Raw genomic sequence first — 20,565 nt, forward strand, 5'->3', positions numbered from 1 at the left:
TGGGTCAATTATAAGTAGAATAAGTCTGGGTATCTAATGTATAGCATGATGACTATAGCTAACCACACTATATTGTATGTAATGAGCATAGGCCTTTAATGATCTAACCATACAATAACAAAATGGTAATTATGTGAGGTGGAGGTTGTACTTACCAACCTTATTATGGTAAAGCATGTCACAACATATACACATATCAAATAATCACACTGTATACCTTAAACTTACACAATTGTTAGGTGTCAATTCTATCTCGGTAAAGCTGGAGTAAAAAGAGGTCAAATAACAACATGTACTGCTCTGCTTTTAATAACCTCCTTCAACTTTCAATGGATCAGAACTGTCTGAAGGGCAAGAAATGCTATGTATTTCAGTAGTGTTTTCACCTTTCTCTTAGCATCTTACTTTTGTGTTAAGAAATAACATACTCAGGATCCCCGGGTGGCTCAGTGGTTTAGCACCTGCCTTCAGCCCAGGGTGTGATCCTGGAGTCCCGGGATCAAGTCCCACATTGGGGTCCCTACATGTAGCCTGCTTCTCCCTCTGCCTGTGTCTCTGTCTCTCTCACTCTGTGTGTCTCTCATGAATAAATAAATAAAAGTCTTTAAAAAAAATGATTTACTCTTCCCCACATATGATACAACTATCATGATAATAGTGATTGTAACATTTTTCAGCATTTATTATGTGCCAGGCATTGTTCTAAGGGTTTTACACATATTGACCAATGGTGCTATAATTATGCCCATTTCACAGATGAAGAAACTGAGGCAGAGAACAACTAAGCACCTTGTCCAAGGTTACAAAGCCAACAGGTGGTGTAGCTAGGATCCAAAGCCAAGCTACCTGACTCCAGCAGTCAGGTTTTTCATAAGTATGCTAGATGTATAATGACTCTACATCCTGTATCCTGGTGGTACTTGGGACTGTTCCAGTGACAAATTATGTGGTCATCCTTGCTATACAATATTGTAAACACCTGTAATGTTGCCAGTGAAAATGAGCCATTTGTGAATAGGACATCTTAGTGATTACAGTGGAGAAATCAGCACACTAGCTGAGTGGTTTCTATGGTACCAGAAGAAAGAAAAATGAACAGTCCAATAGGATTCTTAAGTAGAATGTCCTCCCCTCAAAGTCCAGAAGGAGAATAGGGGAGAAAGATCATAACAGCGTTCACTAAAGGATTTAGTACATAGGTACTTCTTATTCTCTTTGTCACACACAAACTAGTGCAAGTTTCTCACTGATGACAAAGAGGATGTTTCTCCATCAGGCATTTAAGAAGTACCAGGAGTTGTCAAAGCAGACATGCCAGCTCGCCGGATGGTGCTGTGAACTGGAGAACACCATCTGTTTTGTTAAGGTTGACAGTCTGAAATTTCTGGTTAAACTCCAGATCTCCTTGTTGTGAAGGGCTTGATAACTTTTAGTCCATTACCTTCTGCTTACTGAGTCACAGAGCATATTATATCTCCCTCCAGAGCACTCCAACAGCTGGGCCATGTTATAAGCTGTCTTTGTCTTATTCAGTATTAGATAATGGATTTGATGGGGTCTTCCATTTGAATCAAGGAAATGCAATTACAGAATTGCTGTTGTTTCAAATAAGTGGCCAACTCTGACATTTTGGCTCAAGAACACAAATCCGTTACTTTTTTGCCACTGGGGCTGTTCTGGTGAGGGCTTGCTTTACAAGCACATTGGACACATAACAACAAAGCATTTACTTCACTTTTTAATTGCTCTTGGAAACATTTTAAATGGCACCAATGCAATCTTTACTAGAAAATGAAAGCGTTCACCTCCCTGAGTAACTTAACCCTTCAAAGGAGGGCAGAATGGACCACTTTTTGAAATTCATTGAAGAGAGCCTGTATTCAGGAGCTAACAAAGCTGTTCGAAAGTCAAGTGGGGACAGGCTGAGTCAGCAATATCCACTAAAAGTTGCATTCCAGCTTTAATCCAATTCAACAAATGTGTTTTCTGCTGTGTCAGAGAGAGCCTTAAGAGTTTCTGGAACAACATGCTGAAAATGGTTCTTGGTGAAAGCTGCTTTTTGAAGGCACCATGAAATTACTAATTATGCTGAAGAGAGTCTTAAACACTTGATCTCGTGGATTTCATGCTGGAAAAGAGGGGAGAGTTCAGGTTGTGGTATACATGCAGGCAAGCTTCTGACCTGCATTCAGTCTGTAGGTGTGTTATGTGTGCCAGTATAAAATGAGGATGAGTAAGAGTGAAAGAAGCCGTGGATAAAGAAAAATGATCAATTTCCATTTTTTCCAGTTACAATGTCAAGTTGCCCTACTCACTTAAAAGTGCTAGAGCTTTAGCTCTTTCCTAAATAATTTTAGGCATTCTCTTTTGAGAGGCAGTGTGACATAATATAAAGAGCACTGATTTTAGATTCAGACAGCTCTGGGCTCAAACCCCAGCTCTGCCACACACTTGCTGTGGGATCTTTGACAACTAACTTCTCTGTTCTTTAGGATTTTAATTTCTAAATGGGAATAAGAAGCCATAGCTTTGTGAATTTTTAAATAAAACAATAAAAGAATGCATAAGAAGCTACCCAAAATATAGTGCATTATCGGAGGCATTACGTGTCATTCCTTTTATTATTATCATGACTTTCTGTGCTACTTGAAAGGTATGTTGGAGAGATCACAAAGGCCTTTTCATATATTCTCTATGGAACCTGTTATTTGAATACCTAAAAAGTGAAGCTAGTATCAGTTTCCTAAGGCTAAATGTTAAGTGCAGAGAATAGACTATTAAGTTCATGTAGTTAAAAGAAGAAACAGTGTGATTATTCTAGTGATTTTCTTGTCCAAAAGTAATAAATATTAGGGTTCTTCAAACCTGCACAAAGGGCCTCATTTTAGCCATGCTTTGTAAACTTCTTGGATAAAGATCCAAAAAAGGTTAATATATTATTTAGTTAGCCTGCTAATCAGACTGTCTCATTTAGCTATAGGGCAAAGGACTATGCAAAAGAAAGAGAAAAATCTGCTCAATTCAGTATTCCTACTAACTATAAGGAGTAAAATTAAAATGGGTATCATAAAACCTAATCACTGCCTGCTGGTTTCACTATTTCTCAAGTTGATTATATTTTTGGTTCATTTAAAAGGCTTTAGGAATCAGGTTCCAGCTTTCATATACATTGCCTTTCCATGAAAAGATCATAGAATTTCAACTTTTTGAGCAATAAAGAGTTTTAGAGATCATTTATACCGATGAGAATGTAAAGGTCCAATGTAAAATATATAAAAACTGCCATTGTTCCTCAGAATTAGTCTCCCTGGACTATGGGATCAGAGGCAGCAGGAATGATATGTGAACTTAAGGAAGTGGTAAGGAACAAATGGATGAACACAGTAAATATGGAAGAGGTAAGTAAGTATTTGGACTTTAGACTCCAGTTATTAATTCCAGGCATTTTCCATAGTGCTTGCCTCTCATCATCCTTCATCCATTCAAAATACACATATGCTGTGCCCACTCTGGACCAAGCGTTGGGCACCAGGTGATAATGCCACAAAAAATTTAAGATACATATCTTGCCCATTCTTGAAATTTATTATCTCATTGGTAAATAATGGTAATACTTAACAAGTGCCATGCACAAAATATAAGGAGAACACCAAATTTCCTGGAAGAGCCCAGGAGGCTTAATTGGGAATAATATGACATCTGGTGAAGTATGAACAAATAAGTAAGACTTCAGAGCCTGACAGAAGGAGAAAGATATTTGGGGCATAAGAAGTGGCATTGAGAAGAGCCATGGAGGAGGGAAAGTGCTCAGAGTCTTGGTGAGCTGTAAATGTGAACGGCGAGAATGGCAGAAAATGGCATCAGTAAGGTAAATTGGGGCCAGTTCCTCACAGAAAAGTTTCCTGACAACCCACCTCCCTATTAAATTTACACACTGGTAATACTTTCTGAAATCGCTAGGTACTTTTCCTGCAAGCACTTGAAATGCTTGTGTTGTCTACCAGCCACTGGTATAGGTTCTGGCACAGAGTAGGTGCTCAATAAATATTTTTTAATGTTGAGAGCTGTTGAAAAATATATATGCCAGGTGTAAACAGGAAAACTCCGTTTTATCCTTCCTAGGTAGGGAAAAACCCAGTTCCTCCCACCTGGGCTTCTTTACTGTGAGCCTCCTTTACTATTCACACAGAACACTTGACTTCTGACACTTCTGGTCACCAAATGTGGGGGAGGAGGGAGTTTCCTCCTGGTGTAAACAAGTCACTGACACCAGCTGGGTGTCCTACGATTCAACTCAATTCGGACATATCTACCCAGAGACAGCATCAGATGTCACAAGTAAGGGCTCAGTCTCACAAGACTCCCCCCAGCCCCACTTTAGATGCCAGTTGCAAGCTCTGGCATCTGTGCTGCTGACCAACCGGCTACAGGTTGGATGTTCCCATAATCTCCTCCTCAGGTTTGATTAATTTGCTAAAGCAATAATTAAGGGAAACACTTATATTTACCAGTTTATTAAAGGATATGAGATGAACATATCCATATAAAGAATACGAATGAACAATCAGATGAAGAGATTTATAGGTGAGGTCTGGGAGGGTCCCAAGCCCAGGAAGTTCTGTCCCCCTGGAGTTGGAGTGCATCATCCTCCCAGAGTGGATGTGTTTACCCATCTGGAAGCTCTCCAAATCCCCTGCCATTGGGATTTTATGAAGGCTTCCTCTAGTAGGCTTGATCAACCATTAACTCCATTTCTAGCCCCTCCTTACTCTCTAGATGAGGCTGAAAACTCCAACCTTCTCATCTTGTCTTGGTGCTTCTGGTGACCAATCCCCATCCAGCAGCCATCCAGTTCACTTAGAGTTGTCTCAATAGAACAAAGGTGTTCCTAGTATTCTTATCACTTTCAGAATTGAAAGGGCTTTAGGGGCCCTGTGCTAGGAGCTGGGGATATATAAAGTGTTTTGGGTTTTTAAAAAACTTCACACCAGGCCAGGGATTTTGGACTTCATCCTGAAGTCAATGGGGAATCATTGCAGGGTTTTATGTATAGAAATGATTTAATAAGATTGGACATTGAGCAGTTGGGGTTTTGAGAGGGTTACCATGGAAGCAATGTGGAAAATAATCTGTAGGAGGATCTGGGAGATCAATATGAAGGAAAGCGCTAAAATGACCCAGACAAGAGATGATGGGAGGCTGGAAACCCTCAAGTAGATGCTTTACCGTTGTGTGGAGAGGCAAGTAGGTCTGGGCTGTGAGGGAAGGAGGCAGGGATCCTCGGATAACTTTGAGATTTCTGGGCTGGGTGCTGAGATTATGTTGCCATTCTCAGAAAGAAGGAATACACAGCCTGAAATCACAGACTTGGAGAGAGACCTATTTGGGGCCTCTGGATGGAGATGTGTAGGAAGCAAGAGTTTGGGAAGGTGGTGCAAGGTGTTGAAAGCCATAGGCTTGGATGGAATCAAGAAAGGCATTATCATTCCAATTCTACTCTACCCCCAGAGTACAATGTGTTTTTAAATGTAAACCTTTGAAGTATAACATATTGTCAGAAAGGTATTAAATCTTAAGCATACAATTCAATAAATTTTCACAAAGTGAGCACAGCCACGTAATTACCATGCAGATCAAGAAGTAGAGCATTACTAGGATCCCTGCAATGCATTTACCAGCAAAGGCACTCACTGCTACAATCCTATTGGTAGCTTAGAGACCTGGAGTCTTCCAACAAAAAGCTGTTTTAAAACAGAACTCATTATGCAAGAGAACCACACAGGTGATCTGAATAATCACTTGCTATATCATCTCCAAATGTTGAAGAGGCTCTATTCTAATGGATTCTAATGCTCTACATTTTCTGCTGTCATTTTAATTTTCAAAAAAAAATTGGTCAAAAGTAAATTCCTCCAAGGTCACCCCAAAACAGATGGATTCCTTAAGAAACCAATGTGTGACTAAAAGCAGAGCCAAATGATTCTGGAAGAAAGACCCCCAAAGCTCATCGCAGTCACATAACATAGGTCCAGTATGCAGTGTCCAGCACAGATGGCAGGACCCAGGGTCACATCTGCACCCAACACTGCTGGCAAAGCCAAAGGATACAAAGGAGCTGCTACAGATGGACAGACTTAAAGACAGGCAGGTGTGGGAGGTGTCAGTGCCAGGTGTGGGTGACAGGAGCCAATGCCTAACATCATTGCAAGGCTCCCCTGCTCACTGTGTGGTGCCAGGCAGCACTGTTCACAGAACACAGCCACAGAAGAGGGGCCAGGGGCCGAAGGGAGGATGTATGCCAAAGTGACAGCACTCCTGGCAGGCAGTGCCCACCTAAGTCTGGGAACACAAAACTGTGTTCAGAAATCAATGTTCTTCAAAGTTATCCCCTCAAGTGTTCCTTTCTGAAGTCCTAACAGAAGTGTTATCAATGCTCAGGACTGGGCTGCCTAATGGGAAATGCCCCCATGGGGGCTTTTGACTCATAAACCTATTCAGCCTCACATGTTCATAATCATTTGTGTAAAGAAGAAAAAAGCTCCAAGCACTAATTAGAAAGATAGAGCTGTTGTATTTTCCTCCCGATCACCTTATCTTCTTTATTCAGTTCTTGAAGACTCAGCTATTAAAAGAAATTAAGTAATTCATCAAGCCCATTTCAATTACCTGCTGCTGATAACATCAGATTACAATTAGCATCTACAAATGAACCAAGTGCCAACTGCCAAGCTGAAACATAAGCTAATTTACTGCTAGACTCTGACTGCTGGAGACAGAACTCTGGGATCTGGCAGCAAGCATCCACTTCATTATTCCAACAACAGTTTTGCAGCCTCTCCTGCCACAGTCCAAAGTGCAGCTCTGACCAAGATTTACCGCCCCGTCTGCCTCAGCTCACATGTTTACAGATGCACTGTATCTGTAAGCAAATCACAGCTCCTTTTAAATAGCAATGTCTAGACAAGCAGGGTGACAAATCTTGACCTAAAGTAGACAGTAAATATTATTAATATTTATTAGGCACTGATAGGTGTGGGGCACAGCACAGGATGTGCGTGTCACAACCTTAATGAGGGTCTGAATCATTTTCAGGGAAGCCTCTGCTGCTTGATCAGAAAAACTCCTGTTTTGGTTGATGCCCTCCATTTCTCATTTTTCCTTTCAAACAGGGAAAGCACATTCTGTTACTTTCTTTTAGATGTCTAGAAATACCTATTTCCAGCTCTGGGTCGCATTTTTTTTATACTTATATTTCCCCTTTTTATGACCCTTAATAGGAACTGCTTTAAATGGAAAGCAGAGGTGTGTGCTTTGGCTTCCCATATCACAGACATTATTAGACTCCAACAATCTGTGTAGTCTCATCTACACTTCTCAAGCAGAAGAACTAACTGTTCAGTAAATATGTAGGTCCCAGAGGGGGCCTGTGGGCTGTATTAGAAGACAGCATACAGACTGAAGGTTGGAACTTGCCACTGCTGCATATAAATTGAATTTGAGCCAGCATCTTTCTTTCTATGCCTACTACACAGCTTTGTAGTGAGAATGAAGTAATGTTTACAAAGTGTCTAGCTCAGTGCAAGTAGCCAATTAACACCAGCTTCTTTGGGAAAAAAAGAAGGGGCTCTTCCATCCTGAAGGTGCCTATACTTCTCTAGGAACACTTGCTATTTTTGTCCCTGAGCACTAGCAAGGTGACCTATGACCCTTCTAGTAGTGCTTCTTCTTTTCCATCTTCCTATGTATTAAGGCAGGAAGATGTGCAGAAGAGGAAGCAGCATGGTCTTGAACCTAGGCTGGGTAATCCTAGCATGGTTTCCACTGGAGTCCACCCTTCTACTGGGAATATTCCTTCACAGAAAGAACTGTGGACATGGAAATCAGAGACCTGAAGTCTAGCCTCAACTCTGCCTATTACTCTATAATCTGGGTGAGTCACAAGCATTCATTAATCTCTGGATTCTCCCCAGTGGAAAGGAATAATAATAGTTTACTTCACAAGGCTGTTAGAAAGACAAACAAGTACCGTAAAACATAAATATGGTGGAATCACACTGCTACACCAAGAACTTCAAAGTGGTATCTCATAGACCCTTTCACATCTTGAACAGTTATTTTGAATACAGCCCCATAAATCACACTATGGATTTCCAAAGAAAAATACTTAATTGGTGTAAATTAATTACTAACTACAATTATTATCAATATTTTACCTATGAAGCTAGGTTTCTCTCCATCTTTCTCCAACATATAAAAATTGAAATGTGAAAACAGATGAAATAGAGTGATTGCCATATTACCAGATATTATTTCTCTGACAAAAGAAATTTGCTTTAAGATTTTTTAGCATACAAGTTTTACATATGTTCATGATTTAATTCATAAAATGTATTCCAAAATAATAAGTAATTAATGTACGATATGTGTATATATTATAGAGACAATATGAAATGTTGTTCCATCTTTCCTTGGGAATGCACAACTTTCTGATTCAGACTGCTAAAATTTAATTTTTAGATATAATTTTTATAAAAGTTAATTAGGTAATATTTCTTAAATATCAGAATTAGAGCAGCTGAAAATCACCATTTCTGGTAATTATCATTTGCCACACTGCAAATAAAAAGAATGATGCATACCCACCAGAATTGCTACCAAACTTATTCCAACACATGACTCCCAGGATGGTTTGAAAACATGGTAAAAAAAGAAGCCAAGCACTATTTTATGAGATCTTAATGAGTCTTTTATGCTATGGATCTCTTGAGATGAAATGGATCAAATTTTTTAACCTACCTGGGCTGTGATTTTCTCATATGTAAAATTAATTAATACTCCTGACCTCATAGGCTTGTGGAGAGCATTAAATATGAAAGTGAATATAAATGTGGCATAGAGCAGGTCTCAATATATACTTGTGAAATGAAAAACCATAAGCTCCATAGGGGCAGGAACTACATTGGTTTTATTCATTTAAGGCAGGCACTAACTAGTGTGCCTGTCACATAACTAATGTTCAATAAATGCTTGTTGAACAAAAGAATGAACAATTAAATGAACAAATGAATTAATGAACACTAGTCCCATTTCCCTTTCTTTCTCAAATAAACTACTTTCTAGATATTTCTTTTTGACTAAAAAAGGGATGGTTATTTTTAAAATTTCAATTAGTTTCCATAGATGGATTATTAGATATTTGATCCCAGAATTTGGTGGGAAGGGCTTTCTATCTCTCACATTTGACCCAGTACTAGAAACAAAGCCAGCCCTAGCACTGTTGTATGTGGGAAGTGTCTTCTGAAATGTGTTCGCCTTTATAGATACTCCAGGGGCATAGTGACAAACTAAGAGGTCATCTTCATCTGGAAGGAAAGTGGGAAGGGAGGGAAGGAGAGAGGGAAGAAAAACTGAAACTAGCCATCCTACTGTTCCCTTCTCATTCTTCTGACTGCATTTCATCCCACAGTAAGAGACAAGTGTGCCTAGTCCCCAGTGAATGAGAAGACTTGAGATGATCACTAAGGACTTTAACTGGGGCTTTGTTCCAGTGACCTCCTCTATAGTCTGAGATTTGACTCCAAACTGCCTAAATTAGAACCATAAAAAAAGGCTACCAAAAAACCAGTCTACAGATATAATGTCATGCAACTGTAATTGTTTTCAGCATAAAAGAAAAGATGGACATTTTCTAAGTTAAAATATACATTAACATTATTTTCACAAGACACACGCTTAGGAAACAGCTAGGCTATTCTTTGTTGTTCATAAGAAATCTGAAGAGTCTAAGTCATTTCTACTTGTTTTATTTTAAAACAAATAAAGGTGGTAATAAATATCAGTACATGCTGAACACGAAGGGCAGATTTCATGTCATCTTTACCTTCTCCTCTCTATCTCCACAAGTTTTATCTGCTTTCCCCTCAGATGTGCACAGAGAGCTTCTACTGCCAAAAAACCTTCTTAGTGACTCAAATCTCATTCCCCTTGGCTTCTGTGATATAAGTGATATGCCCTCCACATCCTGAAGCTCTCTTCTCCCTGACCTCTACCTGAACCCCCTCTACCCTCTGTGTTTCTGACTCAGCCTCACTGGCAGGCTTTCTCCCTTATCTTACAGATGTCATGAGATGATGCCCTCTTGATACCTGTTTCCAGTACTATTTGCCCATGTTACATTCAGTAAGAGACATACATATTGGACATGTACAAAACCAAACATCAAACACTTCCCCAAACTAGTTTTGCCTCTCAGCTTTCATGTTTCTTTCCAAAGGCACCATTATTCCTCCAATCATCGGGGCATAACATCTTGGGATAAGCTTTCACTCATTCAATCTAACAATATAAGCACTTACTGCATAACCACTATGTGGTAAGGGGTTACACTCAGTGATACAGAGATTATGGATAGAATGTTGTTCATACTTCCAAAGAGTTCTAATCCAGTAAGGATAACTATACAAGTATACAAATAATCAAAACTTATGATTGAATATAACTAGAATAGAAAAATATTAAAAGTGTTCTTAGGGCTCAGACAAGAGAAAAGTTTATTATCAATAGAGTCTTTAAGTAGTGAACAGTATTTAGAATGATCCAAAAAGATGAGTAACTTTACACAAGCAAGATAGGAATCAAATGCTCTAAGTGGAAGAGATAACTTGAGGAAATATAGTGAAGCAAGAAATCATACCCAATGTGGTGAATTTAAAGAAGATGGAAAAATCTAGTTTTAGGGAAAGTAAACAGTATGGACAGAGGAGCAGTGGAATTAAATAATGGAAATCATGACACACTCCATTTCAAGGTGAGGACTCTGGCCATAATGATGTGGGCAATATGCAGCAACTGCTACCTGCAGAGCAGCTTTGGGAGGATCAGTGTCATACTGACATGTGGGAGGGAACTCACATGGGAGGGAGGGCCTGGTACTAAAACAACCCATTAGTAGGCTAATGCACGAGACTGGGCAACCAAGAAGGGGCAATGAAAGAAAAGAACAGGATAGCAGTGCCTCACAGAGACTAGAAGAGGAGGAAATTTCAAGGAAAAGTGAGTTGAGCATACAATTGCTGCATATGGTTAGGAAAATTTAGAAGTGTCAAAAGATCTCTCAATTCAGCCATGAGCCATCACTGTTGATCCTTTTCAGGAGACAAAGGTGTGAGTCAAACTTCAATGGATTAAAAATGAATAGGAGTCCACTTCCAGTAATGGAGAAGCAGCTCATTTCAGACCAGCTCTCTTACAGAAAACAACTGTAATCTGGAAGGAATGGTGGCCACGAAAGATGCAGGGGGAGGAATTTACAAAAAGATACAGTGCAACCAAAAGCAAGGAGGCTAGAGTTGACCCTTTGAAGAAGGAATGGCATTGGTTAAGTTTCCTATTTTTGAAATGCCAGAGGGCATTTTTTTGGTGGGGGGCCAGAAAGCAAGCCCCAATTAGTGCCATGTGGTAGGGTTACAACACATGTAGAAATACAGTATTACTTGCTTGAAGAACCAGAGGAAAAATCCCAGAGTGAGCCACTGTGGGGAACCTTTAATTCTAAGTATAAATTCTACGCAAATCTCTAATACCTGAAATATGCACATGCAAGGCTGAATCTAAGCAGCCCAGTTAAAGCTAAAAGATCTGAACAGAGATTTTAGCTGCCACCTACCACAAAGATGACTGAATTTGGAATTTGAATTAAGCCAAGTTAACTGGTAAAGAAACAATGATAACAAAATATTGTTAGGAGAAATATATCACAATCCAGAGTCTTCATAAAGTAACATTCACAATATTGGATTAATTCCATATTATCGAATACACAAAGAAACATTATAAAATGTGACTGATATTCAAAATAAAAGGCAATTGCACAATTCTGTGACTGTATCAAAAGCCATAGAATTATATACTTTAAATAAGTAAACTGCATGGTATGTGAATATATCTCAATCAAGCTGCTACAAAACAACAACATCAACAATAGGAAATCAACAGGGTCTACCTCTGAAATGGACTCTTAACTACAGAGAACAAGCTGATGGTTACCAAAGAGGAGGTGGGTGGGGGGAATGGGTGAAATAGGTGAAGGGAATTAAGAGTATATTTAAGCACTGAGTAATGTATAGAATTGTTGAATCACTATATTGTATACCTGAAGCTAATACAACACTATATCTTAACTACACTGGATTAAAAAAAAATAGGAAAAAAATAAAAAAATAAAAAAAAATAGGATCTGACTCTGAGACGACCCACACAGAAATAGGAAACAAGGTTTTAAAAGCTTTTGTAATAAACAGACTCAGTTATGCAAAGGAAAAATACATGTAGTGAATAACATAAATTTTAGCAGAAAAACTAAAATGTTCATTAAAAGAATTAAGTGGAAATTCTAAAACTAAAAGTACAATATATGTCTGATAAAAAAATTCACTTATGCAGTAACGAATAAACTTGCCCAAAGGGAGGTCTGGACTTCACTCTCAGCTCTGGGAAGCAATCTTGGAGCCCTCAGAATGCCCTGCCCTAACAGTGTCTTTGTTTACCTGAGTGTGTTAGCCATGCCAAATTATCGATGCTAACAATGTGATTTAGACTGGGGGCTTTTAGCTCAATCTTTGGGGAGATAGAGACCAAGGTCACTCATCTTTGTAGTCAACCATATTTATGTTACCAAGGTCCAGTAAAAATTTTGGACACCAAGGCTCAAGCGAGCCTCTCTGGGTGATAATGGTCTGTGCACATTGCTGATACTGTTGCTTAGAAGCACAGGCACTGTCTCTGACCCCACTGAGAGAAGACAACTAACTGAAAGTTTCATGCTTAGAACTCTTCTGTCATGTGCCTCTTGCCTTAGCTAACTTTAATCTATATCCTCTCATTGTAATAAACCATAACCATGGGTGTAACAGCTTTGAGTGAATTCTGTGAGTCCTTCAAATGAATTATTGAATCTGAAGGTGGTCTGGGTGATCCTTGCTCATAGTTGACATCCAAAGTGAGAGTAGCCTTGAGGAATCCCAAACTTGGCATCACTAGATAGGTTAAAAGCAGATTGGAGATGACAGAAGAGTTAGTGAACTTAAACAGAAATGTTCAAATCTGAAGAATACAGAGAAAAAAGATTTAAAATGTGAACAGAGCCTCAGTGATATATAGGACAATCTTGAAAGATCTAAAATAATGCAGAGTCTCATAAATAGATGAAAGAGGGAATGGGCAAGAAAAAATATTTGAAAAATTAATAGGTATAAATTCTTTAAGTTTGGTGAAAGATATACACCTGCAGATTCAAGAGCTCAAAGTACCAGAGTAAGGAAAAATACAAAGAAAGCCACATTTTAAACTGCTGAAAATCAAAGTTAGAGGAAATCATGAAAGCAACAAAGAAAGAATTAGCACATGCCTCACATATTTTCAATTCTACTGACTTATCATCAAAATAATAGGGACCAAAAAACACTGGAAAGGCTATTTTAAACCTTTTTTAAAAATCCATCAACCTAGAATTCTGTATCCACCAAAAATATTCTTCAAGAGTGAAGATAAATAAAGATGTTTTAAAGTAAATAAAAATGGGAAGAATTCATCACCAGCAGACCTGCCCTACAAGAACTGCTACATGACGTTCTTTAGGCTGAAGGTAAATGATATGAGAAGGAACCTCAGATCCTGATAAAGAAGTAGGTAAACAGAAAACATTTTTCCTCTTAATTCTTTAATATAACTGTATAAAACAACAACAACAAAAAACCCACATTGTATTGTGAAGTTTAAAAAGAAAATAGATAGCATAAAGTACAGGGAATAAGGAATAAATGGACCTATAAACTTGTAAGGGACTTACATTTGAAAGGAAATGGTAAAATATTAGCTCAAAGTAGATTGAGAAAATTTAAGGATAATACAATGCAATCCTAGAGCAACTACTAAAATATAATGCAAAGAGGCAAAGCTAAAAAGCAAGTAGACAAGTTAAAATAAAGCCTATATGATTAAATTAATCCACAGATAGCAAGAAAGGAAGAATAGAAAATAAAATATAAAGCAACAAAGAGAAATCCAGGAATAAAATGACAAACCTAGATACAACACCACCAGCCATTACAATAAATGTTAAATGGATGAAATTTTCTAATTAAAAGGCCATAATTGTCAAAATCAATAAAAAAGCAAAACCAAACTAGAGGTTATCTGCAGTTAACAAACTAAATTTAATGACTTAGAGAAATAAAAAGTAAAGAGATGGAAAAACAAAGGACCACACCAACAGTAAGTATAAGAAGGTAAGAGTATCAGATAAAGTAGACCTCAAGACAAAAAGGTCTGACCAATGACAAAAAAGAAACATTTCATAATGATAAAAGGGCCAATCTGTCAGGAAGACAAAAACAATCATAAATGAGCATGTACCCAATGACAGTTTCAAAGTCCATGAAGCCATGTTTCACAGAGATAAAGAGTAACAGAGAAGTCCACAATAATAGTTGGAGATTTAACAACCTCCTTCTTAGCAAGTGACAAAACATATGGACAAAAAAATCAAAACAAAGATGATCTGAACATTCAGCACCATTAACTACCTTGACCTGATATCTGTAAGACATTACACCGAATGAAATTCTACAAAGTATGTTCTCTGACCAGGGCAGCCCCAGTGGCGCAGCGGTTTAGCGCTGCCTGCAGCCCAGGGTGTGATCCTGGAGAACCGGGATCGAGTCCCACATCAGGCTCCCTGCATGGAGCCTGCTTCTCCCTCTGCCTGTGTCTCTGCCTCTCTCTCTCTAGCTGTGTCTCTATGAATAAATAAATAAAATCTTAAAAAAAAAAAAATAAATAAATAAATAAATAAATAAAATCTCTGACCACAATGAAATTAAATAGAATTTGATAACAATAATGTATCTAGGAAAATTCAAAATGTTTAAAATTAAATAACCCTTTTAGGAGTTAAAGAGAAATCACAATGATCTTAGAAAATATTTTTAAACTCAGTGAGGGTAAAAACAAAATACACCAAAAATGACTGGAAATGGGCAAAGCAGTGTTTGGAGAAAATTTTATATTTTTCTAATATATGCATTTTTAAAATATTTGCATTATTTCTAATATATGCATTATTTTTATATTTTTATTTTCTAATATATGCATCACTTTATATTTTTCTAATATATGCATAATTTTATATTTTTTAATATATGCATCATTTTAATGCATATATAAGAAAATAAAAATATATTTTTATATTTTTAAAAATACAAAATATAAAAATATATTTTAAAAAATATAAAATAAAATCATATTTTAAAAATATACTTTTAAAAATATAAAACATATTTTATATTAAAATTATTAAAAATTATAAAATATATTTTTAAAATATAAAATATAATATATAAAAATATTTTTCTACTATATGCATAATTTTATATCTTAAATTTAAAATAATGCATATATTAGAAAAAAGAAAGGTCTAAAATCAATGGCCTGAGGTTTGACTTTGAGAAGCTAGTAAGAGAACCCAAAGTAAGCAGCAAGAAGAAAATGATAAAAATGAGACTAGAAATAAGTGAAATAAAAATGCAACAAGCAATTAAAAAATTAACAAAAGCAAAAACTGGTCTTTAAAAAGATCAAGAAAATCGATAAATCTCTTTGTAGAATGATCCAGAAAAGGAGGATGGGGTGGTTTGCAGGTAATAACAAAACTGAAAGAGGTCACTAGATATCCTACAAGCATTAAAAGGAAAATAAGAAAGTTCTATAAACAACTTTATGCTACTAAATCCAATATTTAGATGAAATGAGCAAAGTCTGGAAAATATACCTTATCAAAACTGATACAAGATGATAAAATCTGAATGGTCCAATATGCAACAGCCTTCTGAACCCCAGATTCCAAGCCCTCCAATCTATCCTATGTGCCACTGTTTGACTTGACTTCCTTAAATATACAATCTACCTTTTTACTCCTACATTTCAAAACCTCCAGGAGTTCTGCTAGCATATCTCTTGCTTAGTTTTCATATTAATCTACCATCTTTTAGCACAGTCCTGAAGGGTACTCATGCCACCATCCCTCAGATATGCCAACCCATTCTTTCACATATCCTTTTTCATCAATGCCATCTCATTCCTGGCCAAATCTCACCTATTCTTCAAGGTTCAAATGAGTCTAACCTCCTCTGAGAAGCTTTCTAGGCTCTTCTCATCCCTCAGGGTCTCCCTTCTTGGAGTTTCATGGCAATGCCACATCACTAATATGACTTGTAGGGAGGCCACTGTTGTCCTATGTATTAAGTCTTATTTTCCCACAATTAAATTATAAGCTTTTTGAGGGCAAAGATTTTTTTCTTAAATCTCTATCCCTTAAGGCAACCATTCTAGGATTTAGCACACAGTAATGATTCAATAAATACTTATAATTTATTGAATGAATATATAATGCCAAGAGCTTATGTCTATGATTCTTATCAGACTCTCTAGACTGTCATTCTGATCTCAATACCATCTTCAGAGTTATCTCCAGGGATTTGCCAGACTTTTCCTAGCAACTATATTCATGAAACATCTGGTTACGATAAGCAGAGGGTAGAAGGGAGGGAGGAGCAGTGCTAAAATTATATAAATGGAGAGAGAGGTGCCTCAGTTTTGTAGGTCACATAAGAAAAGGGAGCGGAGTTTTACATTCTGCTGCTACTAATATCCAATAAGCATACACAAATACCAATGAGGTCACCTTCCCTTTGTCCTCTCCCTGTCCTGTGTCTTTGTGGACACAGAACAAACAATGGGGCCTCAGGGATGAGTTCCATTTATACTTCCAAACACATCTGTTCCTTCCATTCATTGTGTAGCCACATCTGTTTGAGAAGAGTAATGATAACAATATCTTCTAAAAAGTAGCCAGTGACCAATACTTACTGTCTCTTCCATTACATACAAATTCCCCAAAATTTATGTCTTAATTGTAACCAAGTACCACCAAACAGTGACTGCAAATCTATCTTATTTAAATAGATCTTTCAAAACATTATTTCTCATTTATACTAAAACTAGCAGTGTCATTTGTGAATATGCGTACTTTTGAGGAAAAAATACACTTCCTGTGGCATTCAAGTCACCAAGAAATCCCTTTAAACAAAATTCTTCTCAAATTCCCTTCCATTGATGACTTCCTAGCAGCTTCTCTTTCATTTAAACCAAACATAGCTTTTATATCCTCATTTCATTCCCTTTCTCTCTAATTATATAAATCTGGTTGCTCTTCTCTTTAAACAGATTATAAGGGTGGGGTGTTCTGTTTTTCCAGTATTTCAAAATTCTAATCCTTGCAGCACTGTGATGGCAGGAAGGATCATGTGATTTAGAGCAGGAAGGCTTCAAGGAAATATATCTAAGGAAATATATAACACACACACACAATGTGGAGATTCTTTAGAATACAAACACACAGATTCCTGTAAAAGATAGTGGGCTACCTTGTCTACTTCCAGCCCACGGCATTGACTCTGAATCTTGCAAGCAATCCTGTCCTTACCCAGATTTGAGGATGCTCGCCCCTCTGCAGCCCGGTCCTTGAGATCCTCAGCAATGCCCAGCTGCTGCTCATGGTACTGTTTAGCCCGCTCCAAATCCTGCATACACCTGGCAGCATGGCCCAGGCCAGCATAGGCCCGCATTTCAATTGCCTTCTCCATTAATTCCTGTGCCAGCTCCAGCACATAGTTGTGGTAAGACATGGCCTTGTCAAAGTTCCTCCTGTAGTGATAGGCACTGCCCAGGTTGCTGTAGGCCCGGGCCTCTTCTCGCTTGTTCCCCAGATCCTTGGCTATCTTCAGATGCTGCTCATGGCACTGCACAGCATTCTCAAAGTCACCCATGGCAATATACACAGCTCCCATGTTGCCGAGTTCTCGTGCCTCAGAAAGCTCATCTTTGGATTGCTTGGCAAGAAGAACACACTGTTTGTGACTGGCCAGTGCATTGGGGTAGTCTCCAATGGCTGTGTATACGTGGCCCAGACTGCTCAGGGCTGATGAAGCTGCCTGGAGAGAAAGGATAAGGCAGAGAAATGAAAGCATATCAGAAAATGCCTTTGGCTTGTTTTAGCAGATAAAATGTTCAGGGTTTGCCTGTAACCATCCAACCCTGCTCCTAATGGTATTTCTATCAGTGGTCCACAGACCTGTGCAGACTGAAAAAGAGGCCATCCAAACAGCAAGTTCCTAATAAAAGACAATGGTAGTTTAATCAGTAACTTTCAATGCCTAATCTCACAGAAACAGGCTGTGTTCTATATAACCTTTGTTTTAAAGACTAATTGACATTTCTAGTATTATGCTATATCTCTATTAATAGCCATTAACCTCTGTAGTAGAAGAAAACATTGAAGAAAATCAGAATTAATTACAACATATACTACAGCATAGGAAATTCATGAGAAATCCATACTTGAGTTTTTGCACTCCTGGGCCTTTCTCTAGTTGTGTTTTCTCCCAAAGCAAATGGATAGATTAATGGTAAGGGAGATACTTAGAATGATGATTGATAATTTTGTGACTTAGGTTGACTGGGTCAATTTTGTGACTGGAGGGTTCTGTTTTCTTTTCTGCGTTCCCTCAATGTGACTTCATCGGTTGCTGATTATTGTGGAGGGTTTAGATTTGGATGAACCCCAGGGAAAAACAATGGGTGGTTCCAACCTATACCTCTGAATGGGGCAGTCCCACTGGGCCTCACCACCTGTTTTCAGGCCCACATTGGCTCTTCTAGGGTTTTTTTTTTTTTTTTTTTTTAAGATTTTATTTACTTAGAGAGTGTGCATGTGCAAGTGGGGGAGGGGCAAAGGAAGAAGCAGGCTCCCCTCTGAGCAGGAAGCTGGACCTGGGCCTGGATCCCAGGACACAGGGATCATGACCTAAGCAAAAGGTAAACACTTAACTGATTGAGTCACTTAGGTGCCCTTGGCTCTTCCAGCTTTACTCCTCTTCCCTAGAGGCTCTTCCGACCCTGGCCTCTGTGCAGAAAGAAGCTATCTTCCTAGTCCCCTCACAATGCTTGCCACACATACAGTTCTTGTGTAAAGAAAAGGACTTGAGCTCTTTTTGTCTTAAAAGTTTTAATGAAAAGGATTGTATGTCGGTAGAGTGAGCCAAATAGGGGCAACAAAAATAACACAAATAACAGAGGAATTATATGCCTCTGAATCTTCCACAAGTGCAATTACTCTTAGATTCTAGTCTAGTTTCTAACTCCCTTGCAGAGACATAAAGGGGAAGTTACGCTGGGCTTTTTCTAATCTCTCTTTGTGTTCTGTTTTGTTTAATTACTAATAATTAAGTTTGTATTCAAATTCCAGTTAGTTAACATATAGTATAATATTAGTTTCAGGTGTAGAATTTAGCGATTCAACACTTCCAATACAACAGCAGGTGCTCTTCACAAGTGTCTTCTTTGAGACGCCTGGGTGGCTCAGTGGTTGAGCGTCTGCCTTTGGCTCAAGTCGAGATCCCAGGGTCCTGGGATCAAGTCCCACATCAGGAGGCTCACACGGAGCCTGCTTCTCCCTCTGCCTGTGTCTCTGCCTCTGTGTGTCTCTTATGAATAAATAAACAAAATCTTAAAAACAAACAAAAACAGGTGCGTTCCTCAATCCTTCTCACCTATTTAACACATGCCCCACCCATCTTTGATTCTACAAGTTGGAGACTCACCAACCCTTTCCTTCTTTCATACTGTGCCTACAGCTCAAGCCATGTATTCTCCTTTCTTCATGATGATCCCTCTTCCCAACATAAGCATGTGATCCTGGCAGAACAAAGAGTTCGCTCTATCACAGGTAGGCAAGTGATTTTCACAAGGGCCTCCAGGCTAGGGAATAACAATGAGATAAGACTGTCCCACTTCAAGTAAGGGCATTTCTTTTATGAGATGTGTTCTACTGTGCACTTCAGAACACTTTTATTAATATTTTATAGACATGAGTGATTTACTACCCTATTTCTTTGCCTGCAAAATAGCAGTTCTTGATCAAAATAACAGAAACACTGACCATCTTTATGATGTTTGCAACTTGTGTATTTGCAAAGGGTTCTATATCATTTTAAGTTGCCATTAAAAAAAAGATTTTATTTATTTATTTGAGAGAGAAAGTGAGAGAGTACACATAAGTAGGGGTAGGGACAGAGGGAGAGGGAGAAGTAGACTCCCCACTGAGCAGGGAGCCCAATGCAGGGTTGGATCCTAGGACCCCAAGATGGTGGCCTGAGCTGAAGGCAGATGCTTAACTAATAGAGCCACCCAGGTCCCCTGCCTTTTTTTTTTTTTTTAAGTCAGCTCCATGCCCAGCCCAGTGTGGGACTTGAACTCACAACACTGAGATCAAGACTTAAGCCGAGACCAAGAGTCAGACACTTAACTGACTGAGCCACCCAGATGTCCCTTAAGTTGCTTTTATCATTTCAAAGATATTTAAACAAAAAGATTTACAAAAATAGGACATAAGTATTTAGAAATTTACTTTTTGTTTGTTTACTTTTTGTTTTTTTCTGAATAGAGAAGAGC

At 38.2% G+C, this 20,565-nt stretch overlaps 1 protein-coding gene across 4 annotated transcripts in view; it reads right to left on the reverse strand.

The window, feature by feature from the left end:
* The window catches only part of TTC28 (tetratricopeptide repeat domain 28), a 623,568-nt gene that overhangs the window by 162,622 nt on the left and 440,381 nt on the right, over window positions 1-20,565 (reverse strand). For all 4 annotated transcript variants that reach the window (XM_077874163.1, XM_077874162.1, XM_077874165.1 and 1 more), the window contains one exon: window positions 17,540-18,047. In XM_077874163.1, coding sequence (XP_077730289.1) covers window positions 17,540-18,047 — 508 coding nt within the window. The remainder of the gene's footprint in view (window positions 1-17,539; window positions 18,048-20,565) is intronic.

Source organism: Canis aureus, chromosome 27 (genome assembly GCF_053574225.1).
Source record: "Canis aureus isolate CA01 chromosome 27, VMU_Caureus_v.1.0, whole genome shotgun sequence".
In the NCBI taxonomy this organism is placed as follows: Eukaryota; Metazoa; Chordata; class Mammalia; order Carnivora; family Canidae; genus Canis; species Canis aureus.